This window comes from Manacus vitellinus, unplaced genomic scaffold, assembly GCF_001715985.3.
Source record: "Manacus vitellinus isolate BGI_N305 unplaced genomic scaffold, ASM171598v3 scaffold_3_pilon, whole genome shotgun sequence".
Lineage (NCBI taxonomy): Eukaryota > Metazoa > Chordata > Aves > Passeriformes > Pipridae > Manacus > Manacus vitellinus.
This window is the reverse complement of record NW_021940535.1, coordinates 14228423-14249989: the sequence shown is the minus strand read 5'-3', so window position 1 is coordinate 14249989 and position 21567 is coordinate 14228423. Positions and strand designations below refer to the sequence as shown.

General features: G+C 40.1%; 2 protein-coding genes across 2 annotated transcripts in view; one reads left to right on the top strand and one right to left on the bottom strand.

Annotated features, from left to right (window-relative positions):
* The window catches only part of STT3B (STT3 oligosaccharyltransferase complex catalytic subunit B), a 28686-nt gene extending 19380 nt beyond the window's left edge, over positions 1 to 9306 (top strand). The window contains exons 10-15 of the mRNA XM_029961737.1: positions 42 to 229; positions 734 to 905; positions 3283 to 3456; positions 4429 to 4542; positions 5569 to 5781; positions 7667 to 9306. Coding sequence (XP_029817597.1) covers positions 42 to 229; positions 734 to 905; positions 3283 to 3456; positions 4429 to 4542; positions 5569 to 5781; positions 7667 to 7747 — 942 coding nt within the window. The 3' untranslated portion in view covers positions 7748 to 9306. The remainder of the gene's footprint in view (positions 1 to 41; positions 230 to 733; positions 906 to 3282; positions 3457 to 4428; positions 4543 to 5568; positions 5782 to 7666) is intronic.
* A 2057-nt stretch (positions 9307 to 11363) lies between these two features.
* OSBPL10 (oxysterol binding protein like 10) overlaps positions 11364 to 21567 on the bottom strand; it is a 109031-nt gene continuing 98827 nt past the window's right edge. Inside the window, exons 10-13 of the mRNA XM_018075127.2 lie at positions 18738 to 18924; positions 17187 to 17369; positions 15259 to 15412; positions 11364 to 14496 (exon numbers count right to left, since the gene is read on the bottom strand). Coding sequence (XP_017930616.1) covers positions 14452 to 14496; positions 15259 to 15412; positions 17187 to 17369; positions 18738 to 18924 — 569 coding nt within the window. The 3' untranslated portion in view covers positions 11364 to 14451. The remainder of the gene's footprint in view (positions 14497 to 15258; positions 15413 to 17186; positions 17370 to 18737; positions 18925 to 21567) is intronic.

Sequence of the window (21567 nt, the reverse complement as noted above, 5' to 3'; positions counted from 1 at the left end):
GGAAAAAAGTTGCCATAACAGATAAATTTGTGTTTGTTTAGGCAGGCAAAGTGAGGAAACATGTATCTGAACAGGAAAAAACAGAAGAGGGACTGGGTCCCAATATCAAAAACATTGTGACTATGCTGATGCTGATGTTGTTGATGATGTTTGCTGTTCACTGTACCTGGGTAACCAGCAATGCATACTCCAGCCCCAGCGTGGTTCTTGCTTCCTATAACCATGATGGGTAAGTAAGGTCTGTGGGTCTGAAAGTGATTAAAGGGCAAAAGCCTTTCTACTGCCTTTGCATTAACAATTGGCTTTACTTATCAATTCTTATTATATTAAGGCAGAATTGTCACCTGAATAAAAAATTCTTAATACTCTAATTTTCAAAAAGATATAACATTTTCTGAAATATTTAATGTCAATATATAAAAATAATCCTACCCAAAGCCAATAAAGATGATGGTTAAAAAATAAACAAACCAACAATTTTCAAGTCAACTGGGAAAACTTGTTTAAGAGTATATATTTGACAGGAAATGCACTAAGTCATGTCTTCAAAAGCAGTTCAGCTTCTGGCCATTCAGCTGTCAGAGGGTTCAAACTTATGACTGCTGGTGACCAAATCCCTCAAAGAAAGTTGAACTCATAATAAAACCCTTATTTGTGAGCCGAGATTTATCGTGGTGCAGTTGGTTTGTTGCTAGTATTTGTTCCGATGAGAATAAAATGAACTGTTTTGCAGCACCCGAAATATCCTAGATGACTTCAGAGAAGCCTATTACTGGCTCAGACAAAACACAGATGAGCACGCCAGAGTGATGTCATGGTGGGACTATGGTTACCAGATAGCTGGGATGGCCAACCGAACAACCTTGGTTGACAACAATACTTGGAACAACAGCCACATCGCCCTGGTAAGGGAGGCAGTTTTCTGTGGAGTAGAAGCACCAAAATGTTTCCATTGCAGTCCAGTGTGAACTTGTAAATGTCTCTTGATAGGCAGTGTGATATTAAGGAGAAATTACGTAGAGTGGGAAACACAGAGATGGAAGGAACAGATTTTTTTTTGCATTTATTAGAACTCAAGTCTAGGGATTGATTTTTGCTTTGGGGTTTGTTTTGTTCACTCGATGCTTCCAAAACTTCCTTTTCAGTTTCTCTTTTTTTCGTTTTGGGAGGATAGACAAAACCTAATGTAACCATTCTCCATGGGATTAGTGCTACAACAGCTTACCTGGTACTGCTGCTTTACTGGCCTGTCCAAATAGGGGTCTTTTCAGTTCAGCAGTGTCATTGCTGAGTGGATTTTTGAATGGCATGGGAAAACTGACCACAAGGATTAACAAATTTTCAGGCATCTGGGAAATTAGAGAAAGTTTGACAAAGTTTGACAAGCAATGGAAGTGTAGCAGATTTGATGCAATTCTGTCTTCTCAAATTTGCAGTTAGACAAAAATATCTGCACATTTAATTTCTTTCACTTCTGAAGAGTAAGCTTAAGCTTTGTACTTATATGGGCTTAAGGCAGGGTGTTAGCACTGCTTGTGGTTACAGGGGCACCACCTTGGGCAACTTACACTGTTTTCAGAAACCAAAGGAAGCTCTATATTGCAACTGGGTTTGCAGCCTTACTAGGTGCTGTGTAATGACTCATTAGCACTCTGTGATGACATCAGTCATCACTCAGTGCCTGTTTCTTCCAGAGTGTCATGCTACAGGGACAGAGTGGAGGTAGGGCTTGAGGAATGTATTAGGATAGTTTCTTGTCTTGTATCAGTAGCAAGTACAGCAGTTGGACCAGATCTGCCAATAAGCAGTGTACAGAGGCAACAAATAATTGAAAGTTGTGCTCTGAGCTTACAGAGTCCTGAAAAAACGTGTATTGGGGAAGGGGAGAATCACATGTATGTGCTTTTGACAGGGGCAGGGAAGTCGCATCAGCCAAAAGCAAGCTTGGGAAATTGTACTGTTGGTGCTAATATCAGTCAAGAAGCATTGCTGTGTGCTCTGAGGCACTTTTAATTTGGTTGTTGACATGGCAGCATTAGTGTATTTTGATGGATATTCAGCTCTGATAGCTCTATGTGCCTCCTCTCTAAACCCACAGATCCTTGCAGGACAAGGTGCATCATGTGAATAGAGAGGCTGTGGAAGTCATCTCTATTGCCTAAGCACAGTAGTCATACACATTGCAGCAATCAGCAATGATAGTTTTCAATAAAGAATTCTCTCCAGTATGACTGCTAGTGCTGTCAAGTTCCATTTCAGAATGAATGCTCCATAAAGGGGGACCCAAGCAATAAATGTGCATTGTGGTGGATATCTGATCTTCTGCTGTAAATGAGGCACGCCCTGGAGATGTGTCCAGATGATTTCCTCCCACACAGAGATGGAAATCTGCCAAATATCTTCACATTAATTAGGATAATGGCCAAGAAGCTGAGGTTCTTGGTCTTTTTGACAGCTTGCAGCCAAAGCTAAGCGTTCTCTAATTACGTTCTTAGCTGAAGATGCAATATTATTTATGTTGTAGTTACTCCCTTTTACTACAACAGTGTGTTATATCCCAAGTATAGGAGCTTCAGCAGCAAACAAAGCTGCTGAACTAAGTGCCACTTGCTGACCAGAGGGAATTGTTTAAGTGTGAGAAGTGACCAGGATGGAAGAGGTGCTGGATACAGCTTTAAAAAGTTTTGTTCTGACTCTGTGTAAATTTACCTTGACTTAATGCTGAGGGTGCCTGTGTGCTACTGAATGCAGTGCAGCATGTCTGCTTCATTGGGCACCTATCATGAAGGACAGAGCTCAAGGAAAAAAAAAGTCACTAACATTTCAAATAACTTATACACTTTGGCCTGTGTCTAAAGCTCTGAAAATGATTTGTAATGAGTTATTTTCTGCAACACTAAGTTTTTGGCAATAAAGCCAAAAGACTTGAACAATCTGTAGGTGCCACAAAAGAAAAACCCTTGTTGCTACATTTTATACTCAAAACACTCATTTCAACAGGCAGCACTCCTCTTTACAGAGTGCTTTTGAGCTTTCTAAAGGTTGTGCTTTTGAGTTTCTAAATATTCACAATAGGTTTTATTTATCTAGAATGAAAATGTTGGTTTTGGTTGGCAAGTATGAATTACAGAATGGGTCATCTGATCCAAACTCCTTGCTCAAGTAGGGTCATCCTAGAGCACATTGCACAGGATTCTTGGGCTTTGGTCTGTCAATATTGATCTGTGTAGGTATTTGATAGGCAGCTGTGCAGATATTTATGATATTTTTGCTATGATACAGGTGGGAAAGGCAATGTCATCAAATGAGTCAGCAGCATATGAGATCATGAGAAGCCTGGATGTGGATTATGTTTTGATTATTTTTGGTGGTGTGATTGGCTACTCTGGTGATGATATTAATAAGTTCTTGTGGATGGTAAGAATAGCAGAGGGGGAACATCCTAAAGATATTCGGGTAAGTGGAACTGCTACCTTTTTTTTTTTTACCTTTTATTTGTTATTATTTTTCTGGTATTGGTCATTACAGTGAAGAGAAATCTCTACTGCTTATTGCAAATTTATTTGAAAAATATACTAGGATTGTTTTCCTAGAACAGTAGGAGTGCAGAGGCCTGTAGCCCAGTTTCTTTAAATATTTATGATTTTGAAAGGTCAGTAACCTCAAAAGCTTTTAAATTTTTTGCATGATGCTGAAAGTACAAGATCTCTTTTGTAGTTCTTGTGTGTCTGTCTCACTGTGCACCATCACATACTTTAAAAAATGTGTGTTCAGACTGTTTAAATAGTCAGCATTTCAAATTTCTTCAAACTCTGTAATAGTAGGAGACAAGTGAAAGTGTTAATATTGACTCATGTAGAGTTTAAGCTGTTCAAACACCTCCAAGATTGCAGAAGTCTGTAGTAATATTTTCTTAAGCCTAACAAAAACTTTCAGATATTGAGCTCAGGCTTAAGGGAGTAGTCCATGTGCATAGTTTCATCTTGTACTAGAGATGAAAATGGCAGAAAGTTTTTGTTTAAACACTGCGCACACATGAAGTTTATGGTAACCCTGCAGACCTCCTATATTATCTATACAGGGCTTTTTACCTTTCTGAAGAATAATTTTGATAGGTGCCCAACTAACTTTTACAGTTTGAGATCGTTTTTCCTGCACCACTTATTGTGAAGTGACAAAACTTGTAGCAGCACAATAGTAGGATTTAAGGAGACCGATCCTTTGGGGTCTGCGTTACAAGCAGGTACTTTGTAACTATTTTACCTTTAATGAGCACCATCATTTTCATTTTAAGGTTGCCTTAAATCAGCTTTTAAACTGTAAAAGTCAGCTGAGATTCTTAGGGGTTCTTTTGTGGAGAAGGGAATGAGAAGTTACCTTGAGATTTTAGTTTATATTGACTCTTTGTATCTTTTTTTCTTTTTAAAGGAAAGTGATTACTTTACCCCTCAGGGAGAATTCCGAGTAGACAAGGCAGGTTCTCCAACTTTGCTGAACTGCCTCATGTATAAAATGTCCTATTACAGATTTGGAGAGATGCAGGTAAGTGCTACAACTTCTACTGAATCATAATTGAAATGTGAAAAAGCAAATGTTGTTTCTATGTATTTTCTATCTTTTAGATTAAGCATTGCTTGGAGTGACAGAATCAGCATGAGTCAGCTTTAGAAATTAAAACACATCCAGGCATGATCTACTCTATATAACCATTAGCAGAAAGCATTTCTGCTGCTCACCTACATTTGTACTTTGCTGCCAACCTACACCTGTACTTAGTTTTTTTGCTGTCCTTCACATTGCCCCAGATGAATATCTTGATTCCACTGTGCTGTGCACTCTAAAGCATTACCTGTCACGTTGTGGAGAGCTTTAGATTTGTTTCTTGTAATAGCAACACGCAAGTGGAACTGTTGACTATTTAATCAGAAACTACATGATTTCTGTCCAAGTCACATCAGTATATTAAGCGACACTACGCTTTTACAGTAAGGGCAGCAGTTGTCACTCTGCTTTGGGAGCATCAAACACATGCATGTAGCTAAACCTGTTTGAGTTTTTAGCTCCCTTTTCTTCCCTCCCTGCCCCCCCCCACAAGGGCTCTTCCTTCTGTGATGTGTTAGCACAAGAATCTTTTATTCAGCAAATCTTATTTGTAACACAGGGGGGCCAAATTTAACTAATAATTGTCAATGATTTCCAAATTGTATGGAAAACCATGAAGGTGCAAATTATTGCACTACAGGAGAGAGCACTCTGTCACTGTAGGCTGCCACACCTCTGACTGTCATTTGAGTTGTTTAATCTCTCAATGCAGACATGGTATTTTTATTGGGATATTAAGTGCTGTCTCCCGTGACATCTGTAGGAGTCAGAATGAACTTTTCCCTCTCACAGTTGTAAAAAGGATCTGAGAGTTTTTTCTGTGTAGCAATAACCCGTGCAAGAGAAACGTTGTCCTTTGACTGGGGCCAGCTGAAGGAGTGGCCTTGCAGTATGAAGTTCCACAGCTTGCAGTGACCAGTGTTTTGGGTTTTGTCTTGAACTAATATGCAGCTTTAATTTTTATAGCTGGATTTTCGGACACCCCCAGGATTCGATCGTACACGCAATGCGGAGATAGGCAACAAAGACATTAAATTTAAACATCTGGAGGAAGCCTTTACCTCAGAGCACTGGCTTGTTAGAATATACAAGGTCAAACAATTAGACAACAGAGAGACATTGGATCATAAACCTAGAGTAACCAACATTGTACCGAAACAGAAGTATTTGTCAAAGAAGGTGGGTTCCCAGTGAAGTAACTGAAAGGGGTTTGGAGTTTATTTTTAAAAGTGAATCACATAGCTGGTGAATTATGTATTTCCACTAGCCAGAATGTTATGGATACTGTTCATGTTAGTGTCCAATTTCAGACCTGCCTGCTGGTAATAATTGTTTATTTACTGTCTGCTTAACTTAAAAGCATGTGAAGACACAAGGCTAGATTATTTTTAGGCAGAATGCTAACTGGAAATAGAGTGTGTCACTGGCTGTTACAACTCTTAAGTCTTCATGTAACTGGAAGTATAATCTCTAAAGTACATCAATTCATGTTTCAGTAACTGGCTCACTAAGTAAATAATGTGGAAGTTGCTTTCTGACTTTGTTTGAAAGTAGTGATGCCTAGAAGTTTAAAAATGGCGATTTTGTATGAAATAAATTAAATATGAAACTTTTGTTGATGGAACTTTAGTGTCTGTCTGCTTACTGTTTGAAGTCATCTTCATGCTTTTAAAAGTGTTTGTTGTGCTACTTTAGCCTAAGAAAGATCTGATACCAGGGGAGTTGGGGAGCCTCTTACAGCCCTCTCCTTCACAAGATCTGTTTTCTGTATGTTCAAATAGATATTGCAAAAGGGATTCCAGAAGTCAGTCTAACAAACTAAATTAGTATAGGCAGTGAACTTACACTGTTTCATGGAAGTACAAGTAAAGAATATTCTCTACAAGTAGAGGATGTTAAATGTCAAGATGTTTATTTTTCTGATTTGATGGAAGTACATAAAATAAGGCGTTTAGGAGTTGCCACTAAAGCTAGACATGTTGAAAGGAAATTATAAGCTTTATTGTGCCTATCATACACTTAACACTAACTTTTGATCTTAAGTGACAAGCAAGGCTATATTTATCCATGATAGATGCACTGACCCCACTTAAGCCATGGATGGGTCAATTCTCTATCTAAAGATGATAAAAGCTGCTGCAATTTCTGATCCATCACCAACTCTTGCAGTACAAATAGGCTCTGCTTCCCACTAAGAAATCAGAGAACCAAGGGGAAGAGCATGGAGCAAATGTCTAAACTAGGATTTCTTAAATGCATTCTGAGGGCTCCTTAGTAGCCACAGTTCTTCAGCAGTTGCTTCCTTACTGGAAATTCAGTCCATCTCCTATTAGTTTGTATCTGTCTCACCTTATTGCAATAATGTCATTGTTATTTTTAAAAATTGTATTTCATTGACATAACAGAGCCTGCTGGCAAGCACAGCAAAGTGCAGCAAGTGTGGGAGCTGCCTCCTGGCAGGCACATTCAATGTACAGTTCTACCTGTCGCAAACTTAACCATGTATATACAACTTTGAAGTTAATTTTACCTATGAACAACATTAATGATTCCCCCCATTATTACCTAAACCATGATAACTAAGTAAGCTACAAACCAACAGTAGAGCATTGAAGACTAAAATGGGATTATTCAGGGTTTTGTTCTTTTTAAAAATGCTGCTTTGAGCAAAGAGTTCTACCTAACTTCTAAGAGAATCAATAGTGCAAAAGTTGCACAACAGTATTTCCAGGCAAAACTAACACTACACCAGTTGTGCTCTTTGGGCATATTAGAGTTGTATGATGTTGGTTAATTATTAATTCTGCCTCAGCACAAGCTTTGAAAACAATTCTACAGATCTGGTGTATGGGGCTTGCAAAAGCACATCTTGTGCAAGAGCAACTGTTGGGCAGGAATTAACAATCCCAACATCAAAAATAATAACTGGATAATGCCTAGTTGAGGACTTAGCATTTAAGCTCTTTAAAATCAGTCTAAAGATCAGGCACTGAAATGCACATCATTAAACCGCGGTCAAGACTAAATCATTAACTAATACATGTTATTCTGTTTTTCTTTTTAGACCTCCAAAAGGAAGCGTGGCTACATTAAGAATAAACTAATTTTAAAGAAAGGCAAGAGACCCAACAGGAAGACAGTTTAAATACACTGTTCTGATTGCTAATACGAAGCAGTTGTCCTTGAGATAACCAGTCTTTGCCTTTAGCTCAAATCATGTTTCACAGCAACATGAGGGTACAGAACCATCATTGGTCCAGATTATTGTACAAAATTTTCAGGCAATGTCTGATTAAAAATATTGGCTTATTGAGAACAGCTGTTTTAGATTTGTAATGTGAAGCAAGACAGAGCTGCTATCCAAGTCTAGCAGCATTTTTTTTATTGGTACATATTATCCTTCAAATCTGTTGAGAATTTGGACTGACTACCAAAGAACCCTGTAATTTGGTCCTTGGCACATGCATACTTGTCAATCTTTTTTGGACAACACTGTTCAGCTGAATAGCAGCAGTATGTAAACTGGAATGGTGACATCTGACAATGACTCTTTTTTCAACAAAAAAAGAGGTGGCAGAGCTCTCTCAAATTCAACTTTCAAAACAAGTTACTCCCATGATTATTTTTCAATGGTTTCTTTCGATGTCCTTTTACTCTTGCTGCAGGCTGGTTTTGAGCTGGAGTGTAAGAAGCAAAGCTGCAGTTTTCACAAGAGGAGACAGGACAGATTAATTGGACAAGCTGCTTTTGTTCAACACGGGATTGCAGTATTGCTGCCTTACACTGTCATTTCACAAGGTAGACAAGGCAAATCTTGCACACCAGAGATACAAGGGCTAAATCTGTAACCTCCTGAAAGATCCGAAACGACAGTAATGAATGCTATAGTAACACACAACTGAGCACCCTGTAGCAGCTGGTGTTTCAGAACAGAAATTAAACTATTTTAGGTGAATGTTTACATTGGTAAAAGAAGTATAGCCTGTTTATTGGGGAAAAGAAGGTTGACAGGTATACAAAACCCTTTTTCTGTGGCTATCGGAGGTAGAAGATTTGCAAACCTCTTCCCCCCCCTCACTGCCTTTCTTGTGAGGGTAGAAGTTTTTCTGGAAATGTGTTTCTCTGCATTTTTATTTAGAGTGCTTACATCAACTGAAGAAATTCCTGCTATAGTGCTATTTGCTTTGTCTGTCTTTTATACTGTTTTTTTTTAAGTGGTGAAAACTGTCAGATTAAATGCACTAAAATATAAATGGAGACTGAACATGTTCACTTTCCAGCTCTAGGAGAACTTTATACAGACTTGAAAATTTTAATTAAAATGAAAAGGTTCTGCAGTTTGTTTTCCTGCCACAGGTTGTAACTTTTTATAGAAACAAAACTTGCATCAATAACTTGATGTAAAATGCAGAATAGTATGTACCTTTCATGAAGAAAATGTAAATTTAAAGTGTTCTGTGAGAATGTTACTGCTGACTTATTTCTCAAGGTGTAGAATATTTTTTTGATTTATGAACTCATTTTTGACTCTGATGGTTTATACAGACCAATACCACAGCTGCAACATTTTCACAAAGTTAATTAAATCTGGATTTCTGGCCCCCTGTCGTTTGGAGATTTCATTTTATTTTGTTGCTTTAAAGCTCAATGCAAACCAGTTGTTGACTGTAGGGGAAAATAAAGTTAATTCAAGTTTTGTGTTAAGGCTGTTGTGTCAGTTTTGTTGTGATTAACTTCGTAACATGTTGCTTATAGTCCTAGTCATAAATTAAGTCATTGGAACTCCATAATGCAAATCTCCTGTGACCTCATGAAGTTGCTGTAATGAAGCCACAGCAGCTCCTTGATATCCCCCCAGGTTAAGCTTACTAAGACAAATGTAGGGCCTCTGCTGTGATCAGTTTAAGATGGCTGTTGTATTTTCAGGGAACAGCAGCCATCTTTCCCAACCACACATGTTGCAGCAAATCCTTCCAGCATCTGGAGAAGCTCCAGCTGTTACAGCTACTTACCCACCGGCAGAAGAGGTGATTGTGTGATGCATGATCTCTAGTATCTTGCTGCTTCCAAGCAAATCTGGACCCTGCCCTGTCACCACTGGTTAAGACATAAGGGATCTAACATTTGGAAGAACACCTGAAAGGCAGCAGAACAGATCCTGCCAGTCAGGCTCTGGCTTGGCAGTAACTCAGCCTCGTTTTAAAAAAGAAAATACAAGACTGTCTTCCCATCTTTAGGGATCTTTACAGTTCATCAGATTGTTTTCCACCTTAGCCGACAGTGTTCTCTTGAACAGCACAAGTATCCAAGTTATGTGAAATAAAAATAAGCCAACTGCAGGAATCTCAGCCAGCTTGGGCCTAAAGTTGCCTACCACTTACCTGAGCTTTCTTAAATCTAAATTCACTTCAAGGCTTCTGCAGCTGTTCAGCAGTTAAAATGAAATTATATGTTGGAGTCATTGAGGTAGCCACTCAGAAAAAGCAATATTACAAAGAAGAATGGGCAGGCATTGTCTCACCTTCCTTGGTTCCTCAGGAATTTGCACACCATGCACACCTGCATCTGAGAACTACAGCAGTTAACTCCTATGTCTTCTGTGGGAGAACTGGACAGCACTTTTACCAGCAAAGACTACCACCATCTTGCATCATCATCATCATCCACTCCTCCATAGTTTATTTCCTTAGCTACAGACATTCTTTTGTTGTTCTGCTAGGTCAAATTTTGAAGCCATAATTGCCATAAAACAGTATGTTTAATCTCAATTAAAAAAAACAACTCTTAAGCCAGGTTTGAGTTGCTAAGGAACTAAAACTGCAAGTGTCTAGAAGCCAGTGTTGCATAAGTTCTGTATCTCTTAATCATTACTGTTGAGAGCAGTGAGGCAGACAGCAATGTTGGTAATCCCAGAAGAAATATTTTGACTTGTAGAAGTAATTTTGTAACAGAGGGGGAGAAAAGTAATTAATTAAACATCTTGACATATTTACTTTTGAAAACACAGTTGAATGCTTTGACTGAGCCTTCTGTACATATCAGTCCCACTGAAAACAAATCATATTTGGCTGTGACTTAACCCAAGTGTACAAATTGCTCCAAGATGTGGCCTTGAAGCAATGCCACGGGAAGGCAAGGAACACGACTGGGTAGTGTTTCCTGCCCTATTTACAGCCAGTGTTGTTTTCCATTTTGCATAAAAACAAAGTGTTCCAGCACAAGAGTTTCCAACACTGGATGAATGTTTAAAGGAAACCAGAAGGGCATTATCTAACACTTGAAAAATGTTGACCAGGACCCACGTGAAGCCTCTAAGCACATTTCTCCTCCCTTTGCAAGTGTCCAATGCTGCAATAATGTAGCGTTGTGGTTTAAGAGGTATCTAGTCAAGAATCCCTGTTAGTGACAAAGATTAAATGAAACAGGATTTTCAGAAACAAGGAGACACCTTAACATTTTTACTTTTTACTTGTCAAAATAAGGCAGATGTTCGCCAGCCTTTCTTAAAGCTGTGATGCTGCCCAGCCCTGTTTTCCCTGGGTAGAACTGTCCAGTTTAAACAAAAACTTACCTACAGAGCGTCTGGCAGAATGAAAAGGGCAGAAAACCCCCAGAACAAACCAGGATTCAGCTGGCAAATGGCTTCTCTCAGAACCCTGCACCCAGCTTACAGGTGCCTGAGTGCTGTACACCACTCCAGGACAGCTCAGTAACTGGTACTGGTTAACTGATGCTTCCATGGAAAGAGAAAGGGCATCCCACTACTAAATGAAACAAATCTTTTATTCATGAGCATTCTCATTTTAAATTCACAAATTATGAAAGGAAGGCAAATCAGAAGAGACTGCCAGAGCATCTTTTAAATGATAAAGGTATAAATTTTCCTTCTGAACATTTCTAATTTAAGAAAGAAAATGGTTGCATAGGCTTTCTACAGGTGTGCACACAAAAAAAATTGAAGTACATGGAGGTTTTTACGTTACAATTCAGTGTACATTGGCTACTTGAAAAGGAAAGTATTTACTTGCAATTCCAAGACAGCTATTGGAATGACCTACAGAGTAAGGCTTATGAATATTTACTTTTCAGTCCTGTAAAATATACCAAACACGTAACTATCAAAAAAATAAAATGACACTTTTGAATCCTATTCTGGAATCTCTCGCTGATGGCATATTTTCAGAGAAAGGACTGCTTTTATGTTTGTGTCTCACAAGTTACTTTGGGAAAGAAACAGTGGTAATGGCATCAGGGGACTCTTCACAGCATCAGAACAAAACAAAACATTGATCAGAGCACAAGTGGAATGTTCTTGGGCATGCAGAAACAACCAACCATGCAGACAGAAAAAAATCTTCAATAAATTACAAGCAGAAAATTATTCAGATCTCTCCTTAAAAGAAAGGCTACAGCATCCCTGTAGCCTCGACAGTCACACCATCAAAGCTGAAAGAGGTTACTCCTTCAGTGGCACAGGCCCGCATGCCTGACACACAGAGGTTTGCAATGGCTATTTTAGTGAGGATGTGTCTTGTTCTTTGGTGTGTGAAAGAGTTGTGGGAGGATGTTCCATGTGTTTAATTCTGCTTTTTCGATTGTTCTTTGTGATGATATTACAAACTGTAGGAATACTTCTAGGTACTTATCAGACTAACCTCTAGAAAATGAGTGGATCCATTATAAAGTGAATTCCTGCAGGTGATAAAGTACACATTTTCCTGATGATACTTGGTTCAGTAAATACTACAACAGCATCATTTTGGTTTTGTTACAGAAAACTATTACATCAATTATTCCTAAAAAATAATTTTTTTCCTTTAAAAAAAAGTGTCAGTTACAAAACCAAGTTCATACAGTCCACTTCTTTTAAAAAACAGGATTTAAATAATTTAGAACATGAATCCTTCTAATGTGCAAAAAAAAAAAAAAAAAAGGACAGACAAGCAGACAAAATAGGATTTAGGAGGAAAAAGGAGCCACACCTTCATTAAACAGGGATCTGAAGCTCAAATGTAAAGATCTATTAAATATTATGTCCAAAGGAACAATTAATGGCATGTTTCCTTGTGCACACACCTCTGCTCAGCCTTTTGAGTTGCTCAAGAGATTTTGACATCTACCAAAAAACCAAAATGCAGGATGCACAAGGACAGATGTGAGCAGTGCTTTGACCTAAGTATCTCTGTATAACATCTATAAAGCATAAGTTAGTGTATTAAGAAAGCAGACAAAAGGCACAAAATCAATCAGTACTACAGACAGGTAGGCATCCATGCTACTGTGTGTTAGAAATACAGTGGTTTCTTTAGGGGCACTTTGGAAAGAAGCACTGAGCAGAAGTCAGCACATTTTACATGTGCCTTTTGCTGCCACCTCTCTCAAAAACATCTTCACTTTCAACAAATATGAACTAAAAATCAAAAAAGCCTTAACAAACTTTTAGAATCCACTTTCTCAGTGTCACAGTGGTTACCTTACAAAGCAAGATCAAGCTACAGGATTTTTTTACTTTGTTAATCTACAAAACAAATTGTATCCCATTTGTTTAATTAATAAAGTTATTGTCTCAGTGTAACAATGTACTAAGTTGTTACTTTTACATCAAAAAATCAATTCTCTGAGAAGGCTAGTTATATCATCTCTACTCATCCAAATGTTTCATCCAGAAGCAATCCCTTGGGTCAAAAGCCAAAGAAACTGAAATATAGGGCTGCTTGGAGCCCTAAGACAGTTTAAGGGCTCTGAGCAGACCAGCTCTGTTCTTCCAGAGCAGTGAACAGAACCCACCTTGGGGCCGGTGGGGAAAGCTCACCCATCACAGCGCCACACCAGGACAGGGCTCCTGCCTGCACAGCCCAAACACATCAGCAGTGGTTTCACTGGAAAGGCAAAGGCTGTGACCAGGGTGTCCCCAGCAGAGCCCAGTGGTGTGCCAAGCCTCTCTTAACAGGGGGTGGAGAGCTGAGGCAAGAGTGAGCTGGAACACTGCAGCTACATCTGCCAGAAGGGATTCAATGGAACATGTAAGCCAGAAGTGCTGGCATGACAGTGGCCAGAAAACATTACACAGCAAGATCAAAGTTACCAGAGCAGCTGGTCACGGGTGACCAGAGATCAACTAAACAGCTGAAATACGAACAGACAAAAGAGTGAGGACACAACAGGTTAGTGTGAACAACGTTCTTGAGAAGGTATTGCTACTTCTTACAGGATGGCAGAAAATTCACACTGGTAAGTGACAGGAAACATGCCCTTAAATCGGCATCCCGGAGAGCGAACGCACTGTCATGTCAGTGTAGCATTCTTATGTCAAAGTGAGTTACTCGGTGACTTTAGACAGAACAACTGCCATTAAGAGACACATCACATTTTTAAGTGCAAAACATTTTTGGCAAAAGTGAAAAATAGAAAAACCTTAACCAGTACTAAAAAAGTATTTTCTTAAATACTAGCATAGGGCCTGATCCTGCAAGCACACAGCTCCGGGAACCCCAGCTGAGTCCAGCCGGAGTTCTGTGCCCTAACAATTAGAGGAAAAGGTCTTTGAATTGCTGTTAGTGTTTATACTTGTTTACATGTAGTGTAAATAACACACACACAAACACATACACACTGTGTGTACATATGTGTGTATTGGTGGATGTGTGCATGTGTGCCTGTGTATCCATACACACAAAATGGCTCCTGAATAGACTCGAGCTCGTGGTTATTTTGAGATGCATCATTCACAGTACATAGCTTCCCATGGGGATCTTCTGATAACAGGACCTATCCAATGACATCCTGAAGCTACATACTGTATCATTTTAATGCCTTTCAGGTAAAGTTATGAGCAACTGCTCTCTGCCATCAATGGGTCTTCCAGAGAGGATTCAAGTACAGCCAGCCATCGCCCTGCAAGAAAATTAAGGAGAGTTTACAAACAAGATTTATAAATACTGGATCTATGTACATCCACGTAAAAGCTAAAATAAGACTAAACAAGAAGCCACCTGGTCATCTGAAAATTCTGTGTTTAATGAATTGACAAGCAATCTGGGTGGGAGGGAAAAAACCTACCAGGGAGAAAGAGAAGCAGTGGGAAGGTGTAACAGATGAACTGCTGGTTTAAATAGCTGCACATACTGGCTAAGGTAACAACAATTTCCCCCAGTCAGTGTTATTTCCCTTCTGCCTTTCCCAAAAAAAGGGCAAAGATGAACTTAGTAAAATCTGTTTCCTTTCACACAGATGAAACCCAAGACTGTGTTTAGGATGCCCATGCTGAGTTACACTGGATAAATATCCCTAGATTGTGCTTGCTTTAGTGTGCTGAGATCAGGATTAGTAGGGGATGTGAGTATGCAGCATTTGTAAAGTACGGGCTGGATTTTACAGAAAAACACATTGCTTTAAGTGCCTAACATTAGATACCAAAAATCCACATCAAAATAAATGTAACTGAAGAAAAGTGAACAAGTCTACAATATAGACATGGAAAAATCCTTTGCTCTCCTTCAAGAGCCAGACTCTGTCAAAAAGACAATTTAAAGCACTGACTGGTACACAACAACACTAGCCCACGGTAAAAGCCACAGACATTTGTTCACTTGTAAGAGCATCCTCCCCTGTGCAGAAACACATTAAAGGGTCCCTAAAACAAGAGACTCAAAGTACCTCTTTGACAAAATACTTGGGTTTCCAGGGCGTTGTGAGAGCCGCACGCTGCCTCTCCTCTGCCCGCTGTCTCTCTTCCAGGCAGTGCTTGTGTTCCGTGGCTGCATCAATGTTCCCCTCCTTCAGAGAGTTGGTGACGTTCTGCCACAGGCGCCTGGTGATGGAGGAGCACAAGCCACAGAGTGAGAACACTTCTGCCACAGCCCAGTGCCTCTGGACACCAGTCTGGTGAGCTGCTGTCGTGCTCTCCATGCTGTTCTTTCAGGTCACACAGCTTGGGAACCTGGGACATTCATCACATTTGTGGACCAGATTTTCAGATTTGCTCAGCTCCTGGTATTTTGCCATGCAACTTAATTTTCTCACCACCTTCTCTTCATGTTCCTGACTCTTGACCACCTGAGCTTTTTTTCTCAAAGAAGGTGAATTTGTTTTATCATTTCCGGTTCACATTCTTTACTGATGATCCACCCCCAAATGACAGGCATTTATCCTGTGTTTATTTGTGGTTAAATTTTTCAATTTAAGGGAGTGTCAGCCAAAAGCCAAGAGTGCATTCATTTGGGACACTGACTGTTCCCACCAGGTCACTAACAGAGGAACTGATGCACTGTTTCCAGGAAGCCCTTCCAGGTCTTGCTCTACATTCCCAGTTACAATAATTATCAGTATACAGCCAAACGTGTTTCTCACACGACTGACCACATTTGAATGCAATGCCTTTTATAAGCTTAGCAGAAACTTTGCCCAGAAAAACACTGAAAAGAATCACAGAATCATAGAATGGCCTGGATTGGAAGAGACCTTAAAGATTATCTGGTTCCAACCCCTCTGCCTTGGGCAAGAACTCGTTTCACTAGATCAGGTTGCTCAGAGTCCATCCAACCTAGCCTTGAACACTTACAGGGATGGGGCATCCACAACTTTTCTGGGCAACCTGTTCCAGTGCCTCACCACCCTCACACTAAAGAATTTTTTCCTAATATCTAATCTAAACCTGCTCTCTTTCTGAAACGGACCACAGCTTTCACAAATTTCCAGGAGTGTTTAAATGAGTTTCTGTTTACAGTCTGATAAACTGCAAATCCTGCAGAAACACTGGATGGTTGCAATTTGCTTACTAGTATCTAAAAAATACAATAAATACACTGAAGAGCTACTGGATTCCTTACCTACTACAATCTCTGTGCTCCAAACTACAGGGGGAAAACAAGTTTGTGGATAAGCAAGCAGTCTTAAAAGTAGATAAACGATCTGACCCTGCACAATGACTCAAGGAACCTTTGTACAATAAAGAGAAAATATTTACAGATAATAAGTGTAACTCATGTTTTTAAATCCTCCAATAAAATGTTCCTAAATTCAATAAAAGTACTGATTCTTCTGAAGATAAACATTAACAGTATTGACTGAATAACAGAATATGTTTTTTCCTAATGTACCTAGTCAGAGTTAGGCACATGATGTGGGTGCCAAGAGCTTTAAAACCATGAGTTTGCGTATTTATAGCTCACATTGCACCACACTTTACATACTTTTTACATCTATATATACATATTCTAAAATACATAAAACACTGAATACCAGTTTAAATTATATGATGCAACATTACTTGCAACAAACTGACTAATTTGTGTACCATGTTGCAATCACCCAAAGAAGCAGGTGAAAACACTGCATTACCATCTTCCAGATGCTCATTAACACATCCACGCATTTTCCCCATCTACAAAATTGATGTGCTCATCACTGCAATGTAATTTATGCTCCGAGGAATCAACACACAGCTCCAGCTCTCTGTGCCCAGACTAACATGCTGTGGGAAGGGAGGCATTTTTGAACCACACTGTTTATAACCGCGGTTTGCTTCCCTGCTCTGTTCCTGCCCGAGGTTCAGAAGCAGAACACTGTAATGCCCCTCCCCTTACCTTGATTCCAGCGGGCCTTGCTTTGCAATAGGCCTGATCTTTTTCCTGATAACAGGCAGTTTGTTGGTGTCAATCACTTTGGTGTCTCCGTTGCTGTAAGTAAATTCCAGCGTACCGTTCCATTCTCCCTGTGCCTTGCACACAATGGTGTTCGTGGGATTGTGTTTCACTTCAGCAGTAACCCTAATTTAAGAGGAAAGGAAAAAAGACCACAGAAATAACTGGTACCATTTATTATCAGCACATAAAAGCGCTACCAGAGCTAAGGTTACAAGCAGCTTTCTACATTTACAAAGCAATATCTGAGGAAAGTTCTTCTAACACAGCAATAGTTTTGGGATGACATTCTCCCAAAATACAGCAGTAACCCAGCTTAAAACTCTGATACTCTGCTCTAACCCAGAGCTGGTTACCTCAGCAACCTGAAAAACAGCTCCTGACATTCGTGTGACATTTCCAATACATGTTATTTTCACACCTGACCATAATGCTGTCAGAGACCAATGTCAAAGACTTCAGGTACCTTTGTTTTCTTCCTTAGCTCTGCAAGTTTACTTTTCAGCTGCTAAGAGGCAATGATTAAAGCTACCTTAGTGATCCAAGAATTGGTCTGAGAGTCAGCAAAATAGAGAGGTAGGACTGGAAAACCAAAATGCAAAGGGAAGGTTTGTGTATATGTCTACGAACATGACACATGTGCTTTGGCAAGCCATGTCAAGTAATCTGTAAACTAAATTACCAAACTAATACCACACGACTGTCCCAAATTTTCACTCACCCTGATGGCATAAATCTACACCTTTTAGAAAAAAACCCTGTCAAAACAGCCCATGCGGATATTCGGCTGAACACAACATGAAACGGTTGACACACATACCGAAGAATAATTAGACCAACTGAAATAAAACAGAGGTAACCATGCAAAAGCACAGTCTTCTCATGGACACTGCAACAGTTCACAGCAGAACAAGAAAGGGGTCTGTGTATGTTAATAACTGGGACATCAACTTGAGCATGGAAGAAAGACAGGAAGCTGTCTCGCACAGTGCCTCTTCACACCCTTAATAAATAGGAACAAAGACACGTAAATAACAGTTTCATCATCTGGAATTTCAGTGCAGAACTGAGAGTCCCCAGGAGGGGAGCTACCATTGTGGGCAGTGACACTTTTGCTTCTCTCCAGGAGCTCCACCTGGAACACCACTTCATCTACAAGACTCACACAAAAGCAGCAGCTGATGTAGCAGAGATATTGCCTTTTCCACGTGCATTTTTCTGATCCTGCACTTACAACAATTTTCACAAGCAACGAAGCCTGGAGAGATACATTTGCTTTATTTTAATGGGAGAAATATATCCAATTCAGTTAAACATCATAATATGTATAACTACAATAAACTGTTTTCTAAAGCTGTAAGTAATCTCCAACACCAATAGGAAAAGAAATTCTGTCCATAAAATATTCCACCAGAGGAACTGAACAGATGCCTTAGAGTCTTCCCACTGAAATCCAGTAGCAGGTAAACAAGAGTAGGACAGTAATTCCCATACCTGTGGACCTTCCCTCCATAGAATGGCTTGGTGTGGAACGTGACCGTGGCGGAATAGCCTGTTCTGGCACAACTGATGTTGACTTTCCCTCCAAGCTCCACCCATGGGATGGTAAGTATTGAGCGAGCATAGGCACTGGGCAGGGTGAAAACATATTCTTCTTCATGTTCCAGCAGGTAAAGAACACCTGTGTGGGAAGAGGTTAAAAGTGAAGTGATAAACGTTCACTGGTAAGACCTGACAGTCACTGACCGATTACTGTGATCAAAAGGCACATCCACAGAGAGCACAACATGCAGCTCTCCCTGGAGGAGGGTACTCTCTGCTAAGAAAGAAAGTCTGCTCTCTGGAACAAACTTCTTCCCACAAACACTTTCAAAAGCATCTGATTTGAATGTATGCCTTGGGGTCCCATGTGGTACCAAATGGCTTATCAGAAAATCTGACTGGATCACTCACTTTGTATTATGGGCAAGCAAAAAACTGTTAAAAGCTGGAAAAACGCAAAATGCAAAAAGTTATACTGAAAATTTAGCCGCTTACTCAGTGTCACATCATAATCCCTCTCCAGAAAAAATACGGGCATGCCAAAAGGACTCTTCACTTCTCCATTCTGTTAGACACAACCATGTCCTCTCCATTAATTTCCTACTGATGCACTTTTAGGTAGGAGTGAAAGGTTCTCTCTAGGTCTGCATGGGAAACATGTCATCTAGCAATTTCCCATTAAGGTTGCTCCCTAATTTTCAAATGTCTGGTCTCCCACACAGCCTTTGCAAAAATCTTGCATAACCAAAGAAGGGCCCAGCAGGGCCACTGCTCTGCTACCACCAACACCAATGCCTCCACCAGGCAGAGAAAATTACTGGCAATTCTATCTCATTCTCTAAAGGCTCCTCCATCCTCAGCACTATGAGACTGTAACTAAAAACAATGTGCAACAGCAATAATTTTTCAACATTATTTGGAACCACAAAGAAAGCTGCATGCCTGATCAGACCTTAGCTTCCCCTGGCATTAAGGATACAACTCTATCCCTGCTGTAACTGCAGTTTGGTCTTCACGAGGACAGGGCATTAGACCAGGTAAAGAGCACCATAAACCCTGCACACAGAATTCGATCATGTCAAATGTCTGTAGTGCATTTTTTCTTAGAGTTTTACAGTCTTTTGTGTCCCATTTATTAAGTGCTTAAAGGCAAAAATGACAGCTTTGATAATATTTTTCCACAACAGGGACTGAAAACAACCCATCACAGGAAGCACTCAGAACCCAGAAACAGAGCAGGAAAGTTAGCTTGACAGAGTATCTGTTTAGAAACAGGATGAGCTTGAGCCCATTTGCCTTCACCCTGGGGCAGACAGGGGAAAAACACATTGGTAGTGGTATTGATTAATCTATCTGTTTGAGGGAATAATGGTACTACTTTTCAAATTGATCTCACATTTAATGATGAAAAAGCACTAAACAGGAACATAACACTACTACTGCCCACATGAAAATACGCTTTTAAAATGCTGTATGAAAATACAAACCTAAAAAAGACATTCAAAATGTAAAAGCACAGAGCTCTAGCAGTCATGATCTTAAATATTGGCTTTTGCTCACAAAACTAAATGCAGGCACAGGAAGCTCTGCAACTTGTCACTTCTGCCCTCTTTAACAGTTCCACAGGAAAACATTTGCAAACCAGAATATCTTTATGCAGTTGTTCTCAGAACTTCTGCAACCTCAGCCTGCCAGCAGTGACACAGCCAGTGCTCCTACTCCAGCAAGTGTGACACAGATGAGCTGGGGAGTGAAAAAGCACAAACACAGAAAAGTCACGTCTTAGAAGGACCTTTAATCATTTCACCTTGGCAAGTTACAAGTTCCTCGTGTCGTGTGCTGAACCCTCACCAACAGGGAACAGCCAGGAGGACACAGCTGGAACACACACACACATTTTGCCTCAAGCTTCCTTGGCTCCACACTTGTAGGTAAATACAAACTGAACACTATGCAGGAAGGCTGAACCACACAACTTACCCTGGACATGTTGCTCAGAGCCCCATCCAACCTAGCCTTGGACACTTCCAGGGACAGAGCATTCACAACTTCTCTGGGCAACCTGTTCCAGTGCCTCACCACCCTCACAGCAAAGAATTTTATCCTAATACCTAATCTAAACTGGGGTTTTTTTCCATTTAAAGCCATTCCCCCTTGTCCCGTCACTCCATGCCCTTGTAAAAAGTATCTTCTCATCTTTCTTGCAGGCTCCTTTCAGGTACTAGAAGGGAAGAAGAAGCTTTTAACTAGATGAAGATATTCAAAAAGGAACAAAAAGCCAGTGGGTAGTGATCAAACACAGAAAGGAAACCTGACCATCTGCAGGTGGGCATTTTACACAGGATTACAACAGGTTTTAGACTCAAGTCTGTCACTTTTCCTTTCTCCTCCTCTTCCCACTTGTTCTCCACCTTCCTCATTACAGTCACAGGCAACAGACGAGTGGAGCAACCAGTTGTGGAAAACAGGTTGTGGTGCCACCCATGAGGTCATGTTTCCCCAGTGTTAATACAGACACGTCTTCATACAGTGAAAAAGCACTGTCTGCCCGAAAGTATCAGCTTCCGACATGATGGTTTTGTTGTTGTGAGGTTTGTGTTTCATTTTTTTTAAAAGACAAAAGGTTTAATAGCAGTGCAGGGGGCAAATGTGGTCCTCGCTTCTGGCCGAGAACATCACTGCATTTATGAACCACACCTTCATGGGAGCTTTTCCAGAGTCTCCTACTTCCTTGGGCCCTGCCATCCTCCTCTGACCATCACTGCATGTCCCCACATGAGAG